The sequence below is a fragment of the Cynoglossus semilaevis genome, chromosome 19, assembly GCF_000523025.1.
Source record: "Cynoglossus semilaevis isolate Cse_v1.0 chromosome 19, Cse_v1.0, whole genome shotgun sequence".
In the NCBI taxonomy this organism is placed as follows: domain Eukaryota; kingdom Metazoa; phylum Chordata; class Actinopteri; order Pleuronectiformes; family Cynoglossidae; genus Cynoglossus; species Cynoglossus semilaevis.
This window is the reverse complement of record NC_024325.1, coordinates 13,392,581-13,409,779: the sequence shown is the minus strand read 5'-3', so window position 1 is coordinate 13,409,779 and position 17,199 is coordinate 13,392,581. Positions and strand designations below refer to the sequence as shown.

Sequence of the window (17,199 nt, the reverse complement as noted above, 5' to 3'; positions counted from 1 at the left end):
GCCTCAGCTTGGAGTCCACAAATCTCTGAACTCATGAGGGATGGACTGTCATTACAACAAAAGATATGCGAGGTCCCTGTCCTCCATAAATTCTTTTTTATAGTCTCCACTATTCTGAGGCTAGTATACAAGCATTAAATCCATTTTTTATTATTTAGTAACATGTTACATGTCTCTATCAAGGACAAAAAGCTTTGGAAAAATTTGCCCTTAAGATTGTAATAACAAGAAACTTTATGAGCCTGTAAAAAAAAGAATAAAGAAGTGCTACAAAGCCAAAGTGAAGAATGTCCAACTGGTTAATATGATAGGGTGAAGGTTTTCTTAGAAAAACATACTTCAAGGGACTAAAAGTAAGCAGGATGTGCAAATCAAAAGAATGAAAAATAATATGGCAAGGGGAAAAACAATTGGAGCAAAATTATAGAACTGGGACTAAAATTAGCAGAGTCTGGGTCACGCAGTGGTCCGTAGGTAGAATTAGCAGTGTTACATTTACGGTAATGACTTTATCGGACAGACATTTTCATTCATGTCTTTGACCTCTTTTTCTCTCCGTCCAGAGTCATGCAGTTGTCCAATAATCCAGGCCTAATATCCTTCACGCTCTCTGTTCAGCCGCCATTTCTGACGATGAAACCATTGAAGAGGTTGATGTTTTTCAGATATCACTGTATTGATGTCACATTTTCCTCTCTGTCAGATGTTGAAATAACGTGTGACGCTGACAGCATGGTCGATGTCCATTATGCAGGAGAAGTGATCATTCGCTGCCAGGCAACTTCTCCTGATGCAGAATACAGATGGACCAAGGTAACACAGACAGTATTCACCGTGTCAGTCACTTCAATCCATCTATTTACCCGGTTACAAAATCAATCCGTTTTATTTTAAATCAAAACGTACATTAAGTTTTAAAGTATGTACGACACTGATGGTTCTCGGTCCAACAATTGGAAAATAAATGTCAAAATCTACCAACAAACATGGCTGAGCTATTGCTAATTCAGCTAACGTACTTAGCTTTCTAGCTACGCCTAAAGTTTCTGCATTGCTTTAGCTGTTTAAAACTAACCTTAACTTTATGGGCTACCCATCCATTGTCTTTGACACTTCTTGGCTTTCATTTCTTTTCATTTTCATTTTTCATTTTTTGACATCCTTCTACTTCAGCCAACATAATTTCTGCATATATATTTGATTAATCCACTAACTAATATTTTGGTATTTGTTGTTTGTTTGTTTTGAGTTATTTTAATTCTTTATCAGCCTCTAGCATCTATTTAACCTAAATCTAAGCACCTTTTTTCTATCACTTTAGACACATGTCACAACTTTGTATATTATTGCTTTTGTTGCTCTAGAACACAACACTGGTGTCAGTGAGCAAATCTCTAGAAATCTCGAGGGTGACTGACACCGAGGCCGGAGTCTATAGACTGAGCGTCAACGCAGGAAGTGAAAATGTTCATAAGGATTTCACCATCAGACTGCAAACCACAAGCACCAGAGCAGGTGAGATTTCCATACTGTTTTCTCACCCTGTTAACAGCTCCGTTTCAGTCTGTCCTCAGGGCTGGAGTAACAATCTCACCAAAATCCCAGGAGCCTGGATTACTTAATGTACCACAGCAGAGCAACAAGGTCATATTTGACTTTGGTTATTACACTGTAGCTCACTTTATATTTTAATTAGCTGGGACAGAAAAGCAGAGATTTGAGGGATTGTGAGTTCACTATAAACTGTGAATTAATTGAAAATAAAATTTAAAAAATAATTTTCCCTGCCAAATCCATTTCCCCTCAGGAGAAGATGACTATTGAGCTAAGCTAAAATAAAATTATATTTTCTTTTTTTTTAATACACAAAAACCAAAGTGCATATTGTGCCTGCAGGAGAGTATAGTGAGTGCTGTGACTGGATTGAAGTATAAGCAGGAGGATATTCTCAGAATTTCAAACCAAAGTCCTGAACCACACAGACGTCAGAAGCTGCTTCCTGCTGTAACTCTGTTTAAAATACAAAGCAAAAAACACATGAACAAATTCTAAAGAGTGCATTTGAATCGTGGTGTAGGGCAAGAGCATAGTCTGCTGGACAGTTTCAGAAGTACAGCCTTTAAAGGAGATTCTCAGAATGAATCAATGCTCGTGGAAACAAAAACGTTTTTCTTAGATTAGATATAAGATCAGGGAATATATGTTACAAAGTTGAATAGGCAAGTTGACAGTTGCTGGAACAATTTGCAATTATTACTATCCTGTGTGTAGCAAACATTAAGCCGATAACAGATTGTTGTTTGTTTTATTCCCATCTGTGTTGTTGTAAGTGTTATCAGTTCATGGGCTAACCTTTAACGTTGGTTTCACTATTTTAAGCATGCAAGGATAATTTCTGACAATTTATGATAACATCTATTTCTAGGCTATTTAGCCAAACCAGCTAACCCCCTAGTTTGGGGGTTACATTTTTAAATATCTTTAAGAAAACTTTTCTTTTTCGAAACAGTTTGTTATTTATCCACAAAGGTCGGTTTATTGCTATAAACCTTTACTTTTTGCATTTTTGTGCTCCCTGTTGCCAGGTTAGCAACTGTGGCTAACTTGACTGATCTTTTAGCTATCCTTTTTCATTATTTTGTGATAACACCTAAACTTCTGCTGATGCCTTACTGAATTGTTGTTTGTTTCCCTTTGTTGTTTCAGACACAACAACAGTGTCATCACAGTCGAGCACAACAACAAGTACAAGTCGGTTAGATCACACAGAGGGCGGCCTCTCTACGTCACACACACAGACCTCTGCGTTCCTGGACTCCACTGTAACCGTGGCCACAATGATCACAACAAGCGTGACCGACGGCAGCGGTGTCACGACCACAGCTGGAGAACCTACGACCGACTTCACGAGTTCCACCCACATTGGTGTCACGTCATCCTTTACTCCACACACTGACTCTGAGCCGCCCTTCACCTCTGCTGCATCCACTCCTGGTGAAGCTACAGAGTCCAGTTCAACTCAGGAAATGAAAGGTGAAGAATTTAGAAACAAAACTGAACCAAACACACAGGATCCAGGAGATCGTTCCTCAGTGACAACGAAGGAAAACAGCACATCTGTGATGACCACAGCAACCTCACCTCTGTACATTGGGAATGATCAGGGGGATGAAGGTAAAATATTAGCAAAATAGCTCAACTTTTTTAAACTGTTTCCCAGTCCTACATAGAGAACTGCAGCCAAGTTTTTCCTGAAATAAACTGCACTTCCATATAGTGAACTAGCTATTTACAGACTCCAATTTTGACATTTTTGTCTTCTACAGACAGCGTTAAACTTCTTAAAATCATAACATTGACACACACTCACTTTCAATTTTATTTTTCGTTGGAATGTACTGCAGTGATTTCCTAACTGTGTCCCATCAGAAATGTACCACATGGTGAGACATGTTAAAGCTGTTATATTAGGCCTAATGTTTCTGAAATATATTCAGCCAATAAAATATTGTCACAGAAGTGTCGCCCATGTGGTGTTTAAAGGTTTTCCGACTATCACATGGTTTATATGTAGCAAAAGGTGTCTGTATATCGAGAGTTGCGGCCCACATCTGGTAGCAAGATTAAGTGGCAAATATTAAATTCCACACTCGTACTTCTGCTAATCTACAGTCCAAAACTAGGTCAAAAGGGTGTGACCCTGTTGTCAGGAGAAGGTGACCTATGTTATAGACACCAAAACCGTCCAGAACCTATGAGTTCCAGTTACAGTGCTTGGTGATGGAACTGTGGACATGGTTCACATCCTCTATACCACATTAGACTGTCTATTTTTCTGCCAAATGGAAATTGTTTATATTGTCCTTTTTAATAACTACCACTCGTCTGGTATTTATTTCCCTCTGAATTGTCTTGTAGGTACCTCACAGCGCCACCTGCTGGTGTTGATCCTAATTCCCCTTGCTATGCTGATTCTCACCGCTGGGTTTCTTTACAGGAGACACAAAATAAAACAGAGGTAAAAACACATGAACATCCAACGACTTATTTGAATTTTTTTTTTTCTTCTTCCTGCAGCTCCACTTTGATAATGTTATTTCTTTCTCTGCCCTGATGCTTCAGGATGGATCTCCCTCCTCCATTCAAACCTCCTCCTCCTCCTGTCAAATATGTAGCAGTGAGACAACATGAGACGTCAGCACAGAATTTCCCCGTCTCCAGATGTGACTCTGTGGCAGATCCACAGTTTGTTAACTCTTTTTAACTCATGATAAGCTAAGTTAGATCAATGTGTCTGTTCTATATTTATATATGTTCTGATATCTGGCAAATGTTTAACTATTTCTCTACAAACGTACTCACCATACTTTTACTTGACATTCAAAAATAAACATATTCAATGAATGTTTCTGCTACACCGCAGCTGTTTTCCATTTTGACATTGTTGTATTATTGATGAATATATAGAATCACATACATATATGTAGTGTAAATATAATGTATATATATACACTCATATTTATATATATATATATATATAAGGTGCATTGAAATATATTAATGTCCATGCCTTTTAAAAAGCTTCATTTTAGTGAGTCAACATTATCAATTTGACCCTAGACCTTCAGGTCTCATATCTCCAAGTAAGAAGGTTTTTTTTTCACATAATTCACCCCATTGAGCATATGGTGTCAGATCGATCTAAACCAATCGTGTTTTTCAGGTTTTACCCACTCAGAACAGAGCGAATCTCCTGCTCCTCTTAGTTCACTTAGTTCAACTACTGCAGCATAAACCCACACCGTACAACACGTACGTATGCTGTCACCTGCTGATGCGCTGAGCTTTGGTGTCACTTCAGATTCTGAAAATGGCTCATGTCAGAGAGATGGCCCGTACGTAGACCCTTCATTCTGTACTCTTATGCTTTATTTCCATGGCGTTTCATCTTTACCACTCACTTTCTTAGGACTTATCACTATTATAAAGACTAATACACAAAACAGAAAATCACGTAGATATTTTCCTTCTTTATCTGAATTTAATTTGAATTAAACATTGTGAAAGTGAAGTGTTTTCTGTTAACTTGTACCTGGACTTATACCCAACAAAAGTGCTAGCTGCTTTTTCATTTATTCAAATTCCTCGTCCATAGCAAAGTGGCCCAGGTTTGAGCATGAAACTCCCGTGCTGAAAAATGGGCCCACTCTGGCCATGATCAATATTGTTATTATAAATATAATCTGTTATTATCATAGGTATTTTTTTGTACAGTACGTATAGGCTATTCACAGTAAACGTATCTGTTAAGGGCAGGTTGGTTACAGTGCAGGGCGGGTTTATAAAGAAAAAAAAAGCAGGAAACACCAAAAGAGCAGGCTGCTTGGGACAGCAATGTTTTCGCTGTGATCATTTGGTGGTGGCTCTGCTGTGAGTAAGCTGGCTAATTAGCCCGATGACAGCCCCGGTGCTAGGTGTAATGTGGTGTTAGCTGGGCTCGCTATTCCAGAGCTGGTCCCGGGTGTTTCCTGGTCTGAATCACATGAAGGTCCATGAGGTTCTAGTTTAACTGCTGTAGTTGAAGAAGGATGTTTAAAAACAGCCAAATATCCATTTTTGGTAAGACCTATTCACAGATAGTTATCCTATTAATGAATGAATGATTGAATGCTAAAATGAGAGGGAAACAGTCAACGTCACAAAGTCACATGACTAAAAAAGAGTCATATTTATTTCATTCAATCAATTTGTTTATGTATTTAAAATATTAATACATTTGATAAAAAATATACATATTTGTATTGGCCATATAATAGACTCAATGTCGTGACATATTTCAGCCAATTGGGCGGCAGTGTGGGTTTCTTTCACAGATGAAATCGGACCCCGTTTGACGTCACTCTTATAAACATGTACAATCTTTGTAATCAAGAAACTTTTTCCATCCCACACTTCTGTGACACGTGTGCATCACAATGAGGTTACTGAGTTTCCTGTTTGTAACTGAAGAGCAGCCACTCGGAGCTGCAGGGGTGTTAAAGTAACTACAGTGCAGGTAAAAATAGATAACAGTGCTGCTGCTGCTGCTGCTGCTGCTGCTCCTGCTGCTGCTGCTGCTGCTGCTACACACCTCACCCATGTCCTGGTACTGTAAAAACGTCTCCGTCTTATATGCGACCTGTTCTCTTCAAGACAAATTAATATGGACTACGGTAGGAACGTCTTTGCATTTCCTCAGCTTTGGTATTTGAGTCATTTACTTATATAATAAGGATTGTAAAGCAGTTAAGTTCAACTGTACTTAATTGATTTGTTCAATGGGATACATTTGTGTCACAAAGATATTAAAAACACATTTTTAATGTAATTACGTTTTTGAAAAAAAAACTTTAGTTCAGTGCAAAAAAAACATTTCTTTGAATTTTAAAGGTTATATTTATTTAAAAAATAATAAGATATCTTCTCCTGGACTCCTTCTGTGCTAACTTTTAGCTACCCTTCTTTGTTTTTTCAAAACATTAGCCGTAGTATAAATAAGACTTTTTGCATTTTTTACCTTTTCCTAGGGTTAGTAAATATGTTTGAAAGCAAATCATCAATCATGGTTTTAACCACATGTTCTCACCCTTCTGTTTTTCTTTTTACATTTTAAATAGCTCCAAAGTTTAAATGAATAACTTCAAACTCATATAGAAAAACCTTTGGAAAAAACTACGACTCAAATATTTGTCTCAGGGGAATTAAAGATGTTTAAATTCAACAACTGTTTTACTGTACAGTTTACATTATAGTCTCTCTAAATTCTATTTAATTTTCTGGACTTTCTTTATTTTTAACTTAAAACAAAGTATAAGGTAAGCATATTAGCTAATAAGCTAAAAAGTCTAAAGCAGATATGGACAAACTGTGGCCCATGGTCCAGATACTAATGCGCCCCACCAAACATTGGTACAAGATGCGGTGAAGACTGATGTCAATTTTCTGTTCTGTGCACTACAGCGAATCAACTGTGATCTCTGTTGATGCCACTAAATGGCGACGGACATCAAATGTGGCAAATTATCTTTGAAATTTTTGTTTCATTCTTGTACATTTTATTTCAACTATCTTGCCCAGCATATTTTTTTAAAAAGTTCATTTTCATCACAGTCCATCGTCTTGGACGTCCACTGAAACAACTTCTATTTTTAATGTATCCTTTCGTGCACAGGAAGGGTTGTTCATGGGCCATTGTCATGAACTGCATTTGGAGAATGAATTTTTGTTTTAGTTGATTGATTGAAACTGACTGTTTGTTTTCAGAGTGTCAGGCTTTGGTCTCAGGTTTACTGCTCTTGTCTCTGGCCTTGTTGATCTCCGTGTGTTTCAACTTTTTCCTGTTTATCAGACACAGAACATCGCTCTGCAGAGGTGAGATGATTAGCATGATGCTAATATTGATGGGGTTTTTATATATAATTATTATAGTTTCGGTTGGTTTTTACATTTGTGAATAATTTTAACAGTTAGTTTGTGCTCTGTTCATGCAGAAAAAAACAACTGCTGCTATCTACATGTAAATGATTCAGCACGGTAAGGCTGTCATCCACTCTCAGAACGCACAGTTACATTTTTGTCAATTGGGAATGAGGATTTGGAAATTCTGCAGGAATAACGTGTAGAATGATTCTGTCGCAGCTCTCTGCAGGGAGAAAGTGAACGTTTTCCTGACCCGAGTCATCATGAGCAGTGGGAAAATCTCCAAATGGAACAAGTGGAAAATCCAATTTATGGCAACATCAGTGCAGGTGAGCATGGCTGTTTTTCATCTAAATATACATAAGTGGGTTTTGCAGTTTAAATTTTAAAAACAACTTTTTTGATTTATTTGCAATTTTATTTTGACCATTAAAATTATTTTTTAATTCATGTATTTATTTTGACTGGGATAGTGTTGAATTTTAGGAGTTAATGTTTACGGTTGTTTTTTCCCTGCTTCACAGACGGCTGCTATGAGATGATGACAATGCAACGCACAAGAGATCAGATACAGGTAATCGTTGTTTCTTAAGTTAGAAATTTAATTTAAAAAAATTTAAAAACCTTTAAAAGTTTAAGTTTTTAAAAACGTCATTCTTCAAGGCTAATTTGTTGCTACTGTTGTCGTCATGTATTTATTTTTTAGCTTTTAACTTTTTCTTCTTCTTCTTCTTCTTCTTCGCAAACATTTAGTATATGTAGGATAAATATTATAATTTAGATTTGCTATATTGTAGCTACATCTTGTCTATTTTGTTCAGTAAAATCTAAGCTTCCTTTGCTATGTCTTAGCTAATGTCTAGCTATTTTAGAGTACCAATAATAGCATTTTTGGAGTGTGCTATTTTTGAGTAATTTTAAGTTCTTATAGTTTTAAGTCTTTTGCTATCTTTAGCTTTAGCATTCTTTGTTAACTTTAAGGTTTCAGGTTCTCACTAAGTGTTTAGTATAATGGCCGCCTGAAGTACAACTTTGGTTTGCTTCTTTGTACGGTGTAAAATTCCATTGTAATAATAATTTGGACTTAAATGTCAGTTAAAGATAATTCATGTATTATACACATGCTCGTGGAGCACTTTGTAAATTATTCTTTTTGATTAATTCTTTTTTTTTTATTTTATCAAATGTACTTGGGTACTTGTTACTGTGGAAACAAGCCACAGATCTATTCACAGAAACATATGTCAAACCACTGTATCACAGCTCAAACTAGACTTTGACAGCGGAAACAACAAACACCACTGACACCGTGTGGTCAGTCGAATTTGTAGTAACCAGTCATAACCTAAAAATAAACACGGCTGAGAATTATCTGAAAAACCACTGAGATGAAAAGCCCATCGAGTGAATACTGAGCCAGATTTGTGCTGCTGTACATTCTTCTTTTTTTTTTCTTTTTCTAGAACCAGCCTTCAGACAAAGACTTAAATTACGCCTCCCTGGATTTGAAGAAGGCCAAGAAAGGCAAAAGGAGGCCTCGCCACACGAAGGACAATCAGCAGGACCAGATGATGTTCGCCCTTACTCCCCACATTGGTTCATTTCTGGACATGGACACTGACATGGACACTCACCTCCCGTCCAGAGACAACAGCACCATGGTGTCTCACAGCAGCATCTACCTGAACAGTCAGCAGATCGCCCAGGAGGCTGAGGAGATGCAGAGGGAGAAGGAAAGGGAGAGGAGCATCAACATAGAGATGGATGGATGTGAGGAGGATTCAGGGATCAAAGGATGGGAAGGAGACCTGGAGAATGGTAGACACCGAGATATGGAATGTGATGGGGTTGGGACTGTTCACACACAGCTATCAGAACTACAGGCTGTTATGGGTGGACTAGTAGTGAATGAAGTCATCAACGGTTTCATCGGCAAACAGGAGTAGTCAGAAATGTTCGTTTTTCCTTTTATTGTTCATAAATTAACTCTGAAGTAATGTAGAAATGTTTGCTATATGTCTACAACAATAAAGAATAGTTTTGGGGTACAAATGCTGATTTAACACAATTTTCAAATTCCAAGTTGTTTTGTTCAATCGTTAATGGCAACATTTAGATTTTACATATATTAGTAATTTCGAAAGTTCAATCATAACAGTTTAAAGGCAAAATGTTTGGCCGCAATAGCTAAGGATAGCTAAGGAAAAATCTAAAAACATTAACTGGCCAGAGAGAAAATAAAAGAATGAATGTTAAAACAAAAACAATCGTTCAAAATTTAATCATAAATATAGTTAAAAATTTGCTAAAATTTAGCCAAAATTGCAAGAAAAAGCTAGAAGTTAGAATAAATCTAGAAAAAGAGTAAATAGAATTTTAAAATAATAGCCAGAAAATAGAACAAAATAGATCAAAGTTAAACCAAAATAGCTGAGACATAATCAAAATAAATACAAGTCAATGTCAAAAACTGTAAAAACAAAAAACAAATTAAAAAACAAAGTCAGAATCAATAAATATAAATTTTCCAAAAATTATTCATCTTGAAAATATTTCAAAGGGCTTCACAGACCATTCACAGTCCACATTTGGTTCCCGGGCCAGACTAAGGACACATATGAAAAGTTGTACCTTGATCAAGCTGTTGCACTGTTGAGCAACAAGTCTCTGATTTTTCATCAGTGTGACCTGCAGAGGATGTTAAAAGACACGAAGAGAAAGGGAAAATATAACTGTGACATTTTGAGGTCAGGGGCCGTGTGGAAATTGTCAGTTTGACAGACAGAAGCAAGAATCTTCCAAGTCACAAAAGGACACAAAGTTTCACTGTCTCACAGTCCTATAGCAGCAAACGGATCAGAGAAAGGTGTGAAGGAAAAAACAAGCATAACAAACACACCTCCACAACTTGACTGAGTCTGACTCGTGGAAGGAAATTTTTTCAGGGGGAATTCTGCCGTTGTGAAATATTTGAGGCACATGTAGGATTGTTGTCAGGGCAACTGCTTTTTTTAATGTTTGTTTTTAAGTAAAACTTAAAACTTACTGACACATCATTTTCAACATTTGTTGAACCACTATGGATCATTTAAACTTAAAACATTTCCTAGTAACAAGTGATAGTGATAGTGAAATAATAAGAAAGTTTGACTTTATACACTTGCTAATAACTGTGGTCTACAGTATTTATATAAATTTAAATTTAGAGAAACTTTTTTTTTTTTTTTTTGAAAATTTAAAAATACGGAATGTATAAAAATGGGGGACTTTGCACAGGTTTGTCAAACGTGCTGCTTTAATGTTACAGAAGACAGATTTCCTGTCTGTGGAGCTGCACAAAAATTTGGGCGACATGCCAACCAGTGAGCCACTGCGACCCCGGGTTTTCATTTACAGGAGTAAAAATATTCTTACCTAAAATATATATATATATAAACCAAACACAAAGGTTGTGAGCGTAAGAGATGGCAGAGATCATGGACAAAAATAGAGCCAGCTTTGTTATGTAATGATAAAAATCGTCAGATGTTTAAGCAAATGCCTGAAAGGCTAAACTCAGGGTAGCACGGAATAAAGCTATAGCAATCTGATTGGACCATGCAGTTACCAATGAGCATTTTTGACAAGTAGGATCACGTCGTTCTGTAAAGTGAACTACTGACACGTCCAGAAGTTGCTGTAGGCTCTGTGAATTTTTTTTTTTTTTAAACTCAGTTACACAACGAATTGCACAATCGGTTTCCAAGCGTTAGAGGGCATTTGCAAATACCCTTGTTACGAGACAAATAAAGTTATTACTATTCTCGTACATACAGTATTGTTTAAAAACTAAAGCATTTCAGACTAAGGCAGTTAGAATATGATTAAATTCAATATATTATTTTTTAAAGTCCGTTTTAATCCATTTTGGCTGGCTGTTCTTTTATTATAGACATTATTTGCATGTAACAAATACATTTATAATTAGTTGTGGTAATTTTTGATCAATATATTTCCGTTACAAACATATTAAGTATTAGTATTGAAGTGAAAGCGCAAAAGATACATTTAATGTGAAGGCCCCTAAAGGAAATGACCTTGTGCATAACTTCCGCTTTGATGTTGTTTTACGACACAACTGTTGCACAGGAGCTTGAACATCATCGTTATCGTCATCATTTAGCTCCTGTCAGTCGCGGAAAATGCTGTTTAGCCCCACGGGTTTGAGTGAATGTTTACGAGAATGGGAGGATTTAGAGAAGGGCTATCAACAAATTCAGGTAAGTTTTGCTAAAATATAACTTTTAGTAGTTATTTTCCTCCCAGTCCGGTTAAGCTCTAACACCCGGGGTTGGTTGTTCCTCAGGCGGGGAGCGGGAACCGCCCTCTGCTGCTAAAGATAAATACACTGTGTCTGACACGAGTAATGTGACAAAGGCTAACCTTAAACTAGGACATAGCTGAAAATATGAGGTATTTGCTATTTTGTGTAGGGTTACTTGTTTTTAACCACCGTTGACTTAGTCACCATAAAAGTCAACTTAACTATATAGACACATGATAGGCCACGAAACGGGTTGCTAATATACAGTACATTTACTTGTTACGTTTACAATGCCAGCTGTCATTAACGCCGAGGTATATGTTTTTAAAGACTGGCAATTGTAAGTTATACATTTTTGTATGTGACGTTCACATAAACAAATTGTTTCCAATTAATGGTATTTTTTTCCTACAGTGACGTTCACATAAACAAATTGTTTCCCGAACTTTCCTGTGAGCTGTGATCAAATACATTGAACTGTGTTGTTTATTTTTCCAATGAATAGGTTTCGTGATTTACATAATTTCAGTCATGTTTCCCCGGAAATTTCTTAAACCATTTTCAGTCGTGGCCTTATTGGCAAAATGGCATTTTTCTGACTATTTTCTTCCAGGATACTCATCGTCTGTATAAGCAAAAACTTGAAGAAGTGACTAAGCTGCAAAACAACTGCTCAGGTGCCATCACACGTCAAAGGAAACAACTCAAAGAGCTTTCAGCCTCATTAGAAGAGTAAGTATTGATGTGGGGAATATTTCAGTATCTGAAATATGTTACCAGCAGTTGACAGTAAATTATCTGATTGAAAAGTCATAGCTAAATTCATCTGTTTCCAAGAAAATCCTAGTCTGAAAATCAGCCAAATGTATGCTTAATAAGAAGAAGTTAGAACAATTGGTCAAAAAAAAGATCAAACATTTAAAAAAAAAAAGATTTAATTTGTAAAATTGCCTCAAAATATTTCAGATTGTCCCCAGACTGTAGACTGTGTAGAATGAATAAAAACAGCAGTGTTTGTTGCAATGTCACTGTTTTTACACATTTTTAATAAATATTGACATTTTCATATGATTAACAAATATCACACGATTCCCCTTTTTTTTATTCCTCAGATGTAAACAACACAGTCCAGAGTTCAGGTTAAATCCAGAGGATGTCAACTCAATCGCTGAAATCAAAGATGCCATCCAAGAGAGAGCGTACGCTTTCTCTGAGATGGAAGCTTTTCTGCCAAAAAAGAACGGGTAAAAGTCTTTTTGTGTTTTATAACAGTGATTTCCAACCACTGAGCCAGGAAGTGCCATGAGACATTATACATCAAGTGTACTGTGGCATAACCATTCAATACATTTCCACGAGGTGGCAGCAGATGGCTATAAAAACTAAAAAAAGACTGGAAGCTGTTTCAGGAGAATTTTATTCGTCTTTCTGTATATGAGGGTTGAGTTCAACTAAAGAGGCTCAGGCTGGGATGATACATTGTGGGTAATTTGAAACTAGAAGATCATTATATATATCATCTCATATACGTTTTTAACATTTTTGTCTTGATGTTGCGCCAGGGATTTTTCAAATGTGAAATATGTGACATGGGCCAACACAGGGTGGGAAACATTGTTTTATAACCTGTGCGACAGTAGCCCAGAGACAGACGGACTCTTCTTTGTCTTCAGGTTGTATCTCAATCTGGTTCTAGGAAACGTCAATGTAACTCTGCTCAACAAACAGTCAAAGTGAGTCCCACTGGTTCATCATGAGTAAAAGTCCAGACTGCAGTGGTATATTTGTATCACCCTGAAGTGTTCTCCCTCTGCACTGCGACACAGATTTGCCTACAAAGATGAATATGAGAAGTTCAAGCTGGTCCTCACCGTCATCATCTTCCTCTTCTCCTTCACCTGTCGATTTCTGCTCAGCTACAGGTGACATGGCCTCTGATCTGTGTCCGTTGTCAAACATCACGGTGGGCGGGGTGGTTGTTATTGACATACACACTATGTGATATTTGGTTGTGCTTTTATTTTGTAGGGTGCTGGATGCCCTCTTCAACTTCCTGTTGGTGTGGTACTACTGCACTCTCACCATCAGGGAGAGCATCCTCATCAGCAATGGCTCAAGGTCTGAGACACAGTCACTTTCTGCACTTTTTCAACTTAAACTCTGAATTTTGAAGGGACAGGATGGACGGGAGGCAGATGTTTTCTAGGACACAGTTTTTTCCCCTACTAACTGCTCAGTCTGTTGTTGCAGGATTAGAGGTTGGTGGGTTTTCCATCACTACGTGTCGACCTTCCTCTCTGGCGTCATGCTCACTTGGTGAGTAGTATTAGAAAATATGAAGCTACAAGGAAATGCTGCATTTATTTATTGTAAAATTCTTCTTCTTTATTTCGGACATGCTTCATTTTTACCACATGTTGACTTTGTCCACAGGCCTGAAGGTTCCCTATACCAGATGTTTAGAAACCAGTTCTTAACATACTGTCTTTACCAAAGTAAGTTAGTTGGACTTTAAATCTTTTAAGTGCTTTAAAATGTTTTTTTTTTAAATATTGCAAAATATTTACTGCTTTATCATCTTCTTTCCATGAGACAAGGAAACATAAAAAACACTGGTTTGTCTTAAAAAAGCCTTAATTAGCAGTTTAGGGTTGTAGCTCCCCCCTACAGATAAAAAAAGTCAATTTGATTCAATTAATTTGGAAGAACGTTGTAAAAACTCAATTAAAACCATTCAGTCTGCAGGAAGACAGGAAGCAATTTTTTCAAGATTTTTTTAAACACATTCAAATGCACTATAACAACAGGTGGCGCCGTAGGGGCATGGTAGTAAAACGGATCATGAAAAATTAGTATAAAGACAAAGAAAATAATACTGCAACACAGTACAATAAAATATATACTATATTTATGCTTTATATTTATGCAAAATATTGTTTGTTTGTTTTTTGTTCTGCAAAGTAGGCTTTGTCCAGTTTCTGCAGTATTACTACCAGAGTGGCTGTTTGTACAGACTTAGAGCACTGGGAGAAAGACACAACATGGACCTGACAGTAGGTGAGTTTTCCTCAAATCGCTGTGGGTTTGTGTGTTTCCTGCTAAAGAAAATGTAAAAAGAAAATAAAAATGGAATCATGAAAATTGTCGTTACATTAAATGGCCACCAGAGGGCTCCCAAATGTTAGATTCTAGCCAGAGTCGAATCATGGGTATTCATGGTGGAGCGATTACGCGGACAAGGAAATTGTTAAAGCATATGTAGCATTGAAATTAAATTTCCTAAAGCTGTCTGAGGGCTGCTTTTGATGAAGTGGGATGTGAGATGGAACATGTGGGCCGTGATCCCTTCCTGTCCACTATCATGACAGATAGTGGTCAGGTCAAAGATACTATGTGATGATAAAAGCAGCAGCTCACTGTCTCCTCCTCCTCCTCCTCTTCCTGCTGTTCAGAGGGTTTCCAGTCTTGGATGTGGAGAGGGCTGACCTTCCTGCTTCCTTTCCTGTTCTTTGGTCACGTGAGTCATATTTCAACAAGAAATTCCAGACACAACAGTCGATGCACACGAGGAAGTATAGATGCTTTGAGTGCAGTTTGAAGAAAATGACCAGATGTGATATTTGTGTTACAGTCCTGGCAGCTGTACAACAGTATAACACTCTTCAAGATGTTCCAGCTGCCAGAGTGCAAAGAGTGGCAGGTGTGTGTTACCCTCCGTTCACTGTATCATTTGCTCCAACTATAGCATCTGCAGAATAGAGAAGATGTAACGGTGAAACAGAGATGACCAAACCCTGTGGTCCACCCTCATTAAACAGTTTACTATCGTTTGACTTTAGGTTCACAGTAAAAGCGTATGTATAAAATTGACTTTCATACTTCCATGTAGCGTAGCCAACATTCTTTAATTTAATATAACGTTCTGACAAATATAACTGACGTCTGAGGCTTTTACTCTGAGTTTTCATGTTTGTTAAAACACATATAGTGCGTGTATTTTAACTCTTTTATTCTGCGGCGTCAGGTGCTGATGTGCGGCTGCTCGTACCTGGTGCTCTTCCTGGGGAACTTCTTCACCACGCTGGGAGTGGTTTACCAAAAATACACCAACAACCAGGACAAGTCCAAGACTTTATAATGGTGGAGCCAGCTGTTTGTCTGAGGCTCTAATGTGAGCTTTTCATCAGTGTCAAACATGTGACACTTTTTAACACTCAATGCTGTTTTTACCAAAGTCCAAACGATTTCAAATGATGTGCTTAAACTGTCTCACTGGTATTAACAAAAAAAAGAGAAAGAAAACGGTTGGTAAGGGTTACTGGTGTCGTTTACAGACAAGAACTCAAGACAAGAAGTAAAATGCTGAGATATATGTTTCTGCAGTTTTTAGAGGTTACTATAAATATTTATTCAGCACAACAGAAAACTTGGTTCCAGAGTTTCTGCTGCTGCAGACTTTACCCTGAGAGTTTACGAATGCTGTTAGGAGGAGAATCTCTAGACATCTGTGCACCACTGAGAGCAGCTGAAGTAACTGTTATACTTTTATTCTGATTTCTTCAGGTCTGTACAACACGAGATCTCATTTGCTGATCAGCAAACTTATTTATTCAGGAAAAATCGACATTTTTTCTGCCCCAGCAGCTGCTGCGTAGCCTCACTTGACACCATGAATAAAGAAAACTCCCATCATCATTTTTTTTAAGATATATATCGATTGCTTTGTTCAGCTGGCTTTGGGAAGAAAAAATGTCTCTGAAAAAAAGAAAAATATTAGCAAAAGTATTTTGAAAAAAATCCAAAAGTAATATATTATTGACACGTTAATTTTAAATGTGAAACCAATTCATATTTCTGCTGCAGCGGCAGTTCGTTCGATGCCTGCAGTACATTAAAATGACCGGCAGGTGAAAGCACTGAGTTCCCGTAGCCAAAGTCAAAGTGACAGATCTTTTGTTTATTTCCGGCTAAACCTCAACTTTCAATTTTCATTTTACGCCGCTGTTGTTTAATGACGAGTCTGGGACTCGTTTTTGTTTTTTTTTTCCACACGGATCATGGATCTCATGAGGGTGATTACACCGCCATCTGCTGCCGCTCCTGCTGCTGCTGCTGCAGGAATCTGAGTGGTGAGGAGGAGCTGACTTATAGTTATTATTGTTCACGTCATTAATTTCAGTCAGTCAGTGAATGGTTCACAGTGGTTGTATTTTGTTGTTTTTTTAACCCGGCCTGTACGTATGGTCACCTTGGATGGTTTGTAATTTTCTATTTTCTCTCTTGATTGAAGGGATTAGCTCTTGGCAGGATAGGCTTAATTTAGCCAAACCTCCGAGGAGAGTGGCTGTAATAAGAATTTAATCTCTAATAGAAAAGCTTAAAATTAGTTTGTGCAGTTGTCTTACACCCACAGGGGTTGTGGGTTCAATTCTGGACTT

General features: G+C 37.3%; 3 protein-coding genes across 5 annotated transcripts in view; all 3 read left to right on the top strand.

Annotated features, from left to right (window-relative positions):
- si:ch1073-15f19.2 (serine-rich adhesin for platelets) overlaps positions 1–4,417 on the top strand; it is a 5,483-nt gene extending 1,066 nt beyond the window's left edge. Inside the window, exons 3-7 of the mRNA XM_008333092.2 lie at positions 704–813; positions 1,365–1,515; positions 2,707–3,174; positions 3,919–4,018; positions 4,123–4,417. Of these exons, the coding sequence (XP_008331314.1) occupies positions 704–813; positions 1,365–1,515; positions 2,707–3,174; positions 3,919–4,018; positions 4,123–4,264 (971 nt within the window). The 3' untranslated portion in view covers positions 4,265–4,417. The remainder of the gene's footprint in view (positions 1–703; positions 814–1,364; positions 1,516–2,706; positions 3,175–3,918; positions 4,019–4,122) is intronic.
- A 1,635-nt stretch (positions 4,418–6,052) lies between these two features.
- Positions 6,053–9,526, top strand: LOC107990047 (uncharacterized). Its single transcript, XM_017041593.2, has 6 exons — positions 6,053–6,212; positions 7,303–7,410; positions 7,530–7,572; positions 7,678–7,787; positions 7,983–8,032; positions 8,922–9,526. Exons 1-6 carry the CDS (start codon positions 6,203–6,205, stop codon positions 9,402–9,404), a joined length of 804 nt encoding a protein of 267 aa, XP_016897082.1. The 5' UTR covers positions 6,053–6,202; the 3' UTR covers positions 9,405–9,526.
- A 2,019-nt stretch (positions 9,527–11,545) lies between these two features.
- On the top strand, positions 11,546–16,456 carry tmem120aa (transmembrane protein 120Aa). 3 transcript variants are annotated; one of them, XM_008333094.3, is made up of 13 exons: positions 11,546–11,717; positions 12,375–12,493; positions 12,874–13,005; positions 13,435–13,494; positions 13,588–13,683; positions 13,790–13,879; positions 14,012–14,077; positions 14,195–14,256; positions 14,723–14,818; positions 15,214–15,278; positions 15,393–15,461; positions 15,786–15,932; positions 16,325–16,456. In XM_008333094.3, the coding sequence occupies exons 1-12, from the start codon at positions 11,640–11,642 to the stop codon at positions 15,897–15,899; spliced, it is 1,047 nt and encodes a 348-aa protein (XP_008331316.1). In that variant the 5' UTR covers positions 11,546–11,639; the 3' UTR covers positions 15,900–15,932; positions 16,325–16,456. The 3 variants fall into 3 exon arrangements, with proteins under 3 accessions (XP_008331316.1, XP_008331315.1, XP_008331317.1); XM_008333093.3 differs by having other exon boundaries at positions 11,547–11,717; positions 15,786–16,456; XM_008333095.3 differs by having other exon boundaries at positions 11,549–11,717; positions 14,726–14,818; positions 15,786–16,456.
- Positions 16,457–17,199: the final 743 nt, after the last annotated feature.

Coding starts and splice junctions, on each gene's coding strand:
- LOC107990047 (XM_017041593.2), top strand. Junction 7,788..7,982: donor TTATGGCAACATCAGTGCAG/GTGAGCATGGCT, acceptor CCTGCTTCACAG/ACGGCTGCTATGAGATGATG. Junction 8,033..8,921: donor GCACAAGAGATCAGATACAG/GTAATCGTTGTT, acceptor TTCTTTTTCTAG/AACCAGCCTTCAGACAAAGA.
- tmem120aa (XM_008333094.3), top strand. CDS start 11,640: ATGCTGTTTAGCCCCACGGGTTTGAGTGAATGTTTACGAGAATGGGAG. Junction 12,494..12,873: donor CTTTCAGCCTCATTAGAAGA/GTAAGTATTGAT, acceptor TTTATTCCTCAG/ATGTAAACAACACAGTCCAG. Junction 13,880..14,011: donor CTCATCAGCAATGGCTCAAG/GTCTGAGACACA, acceptor CTGTTGTTGCAG/GATTAGAGGTTGGTGGGTTT.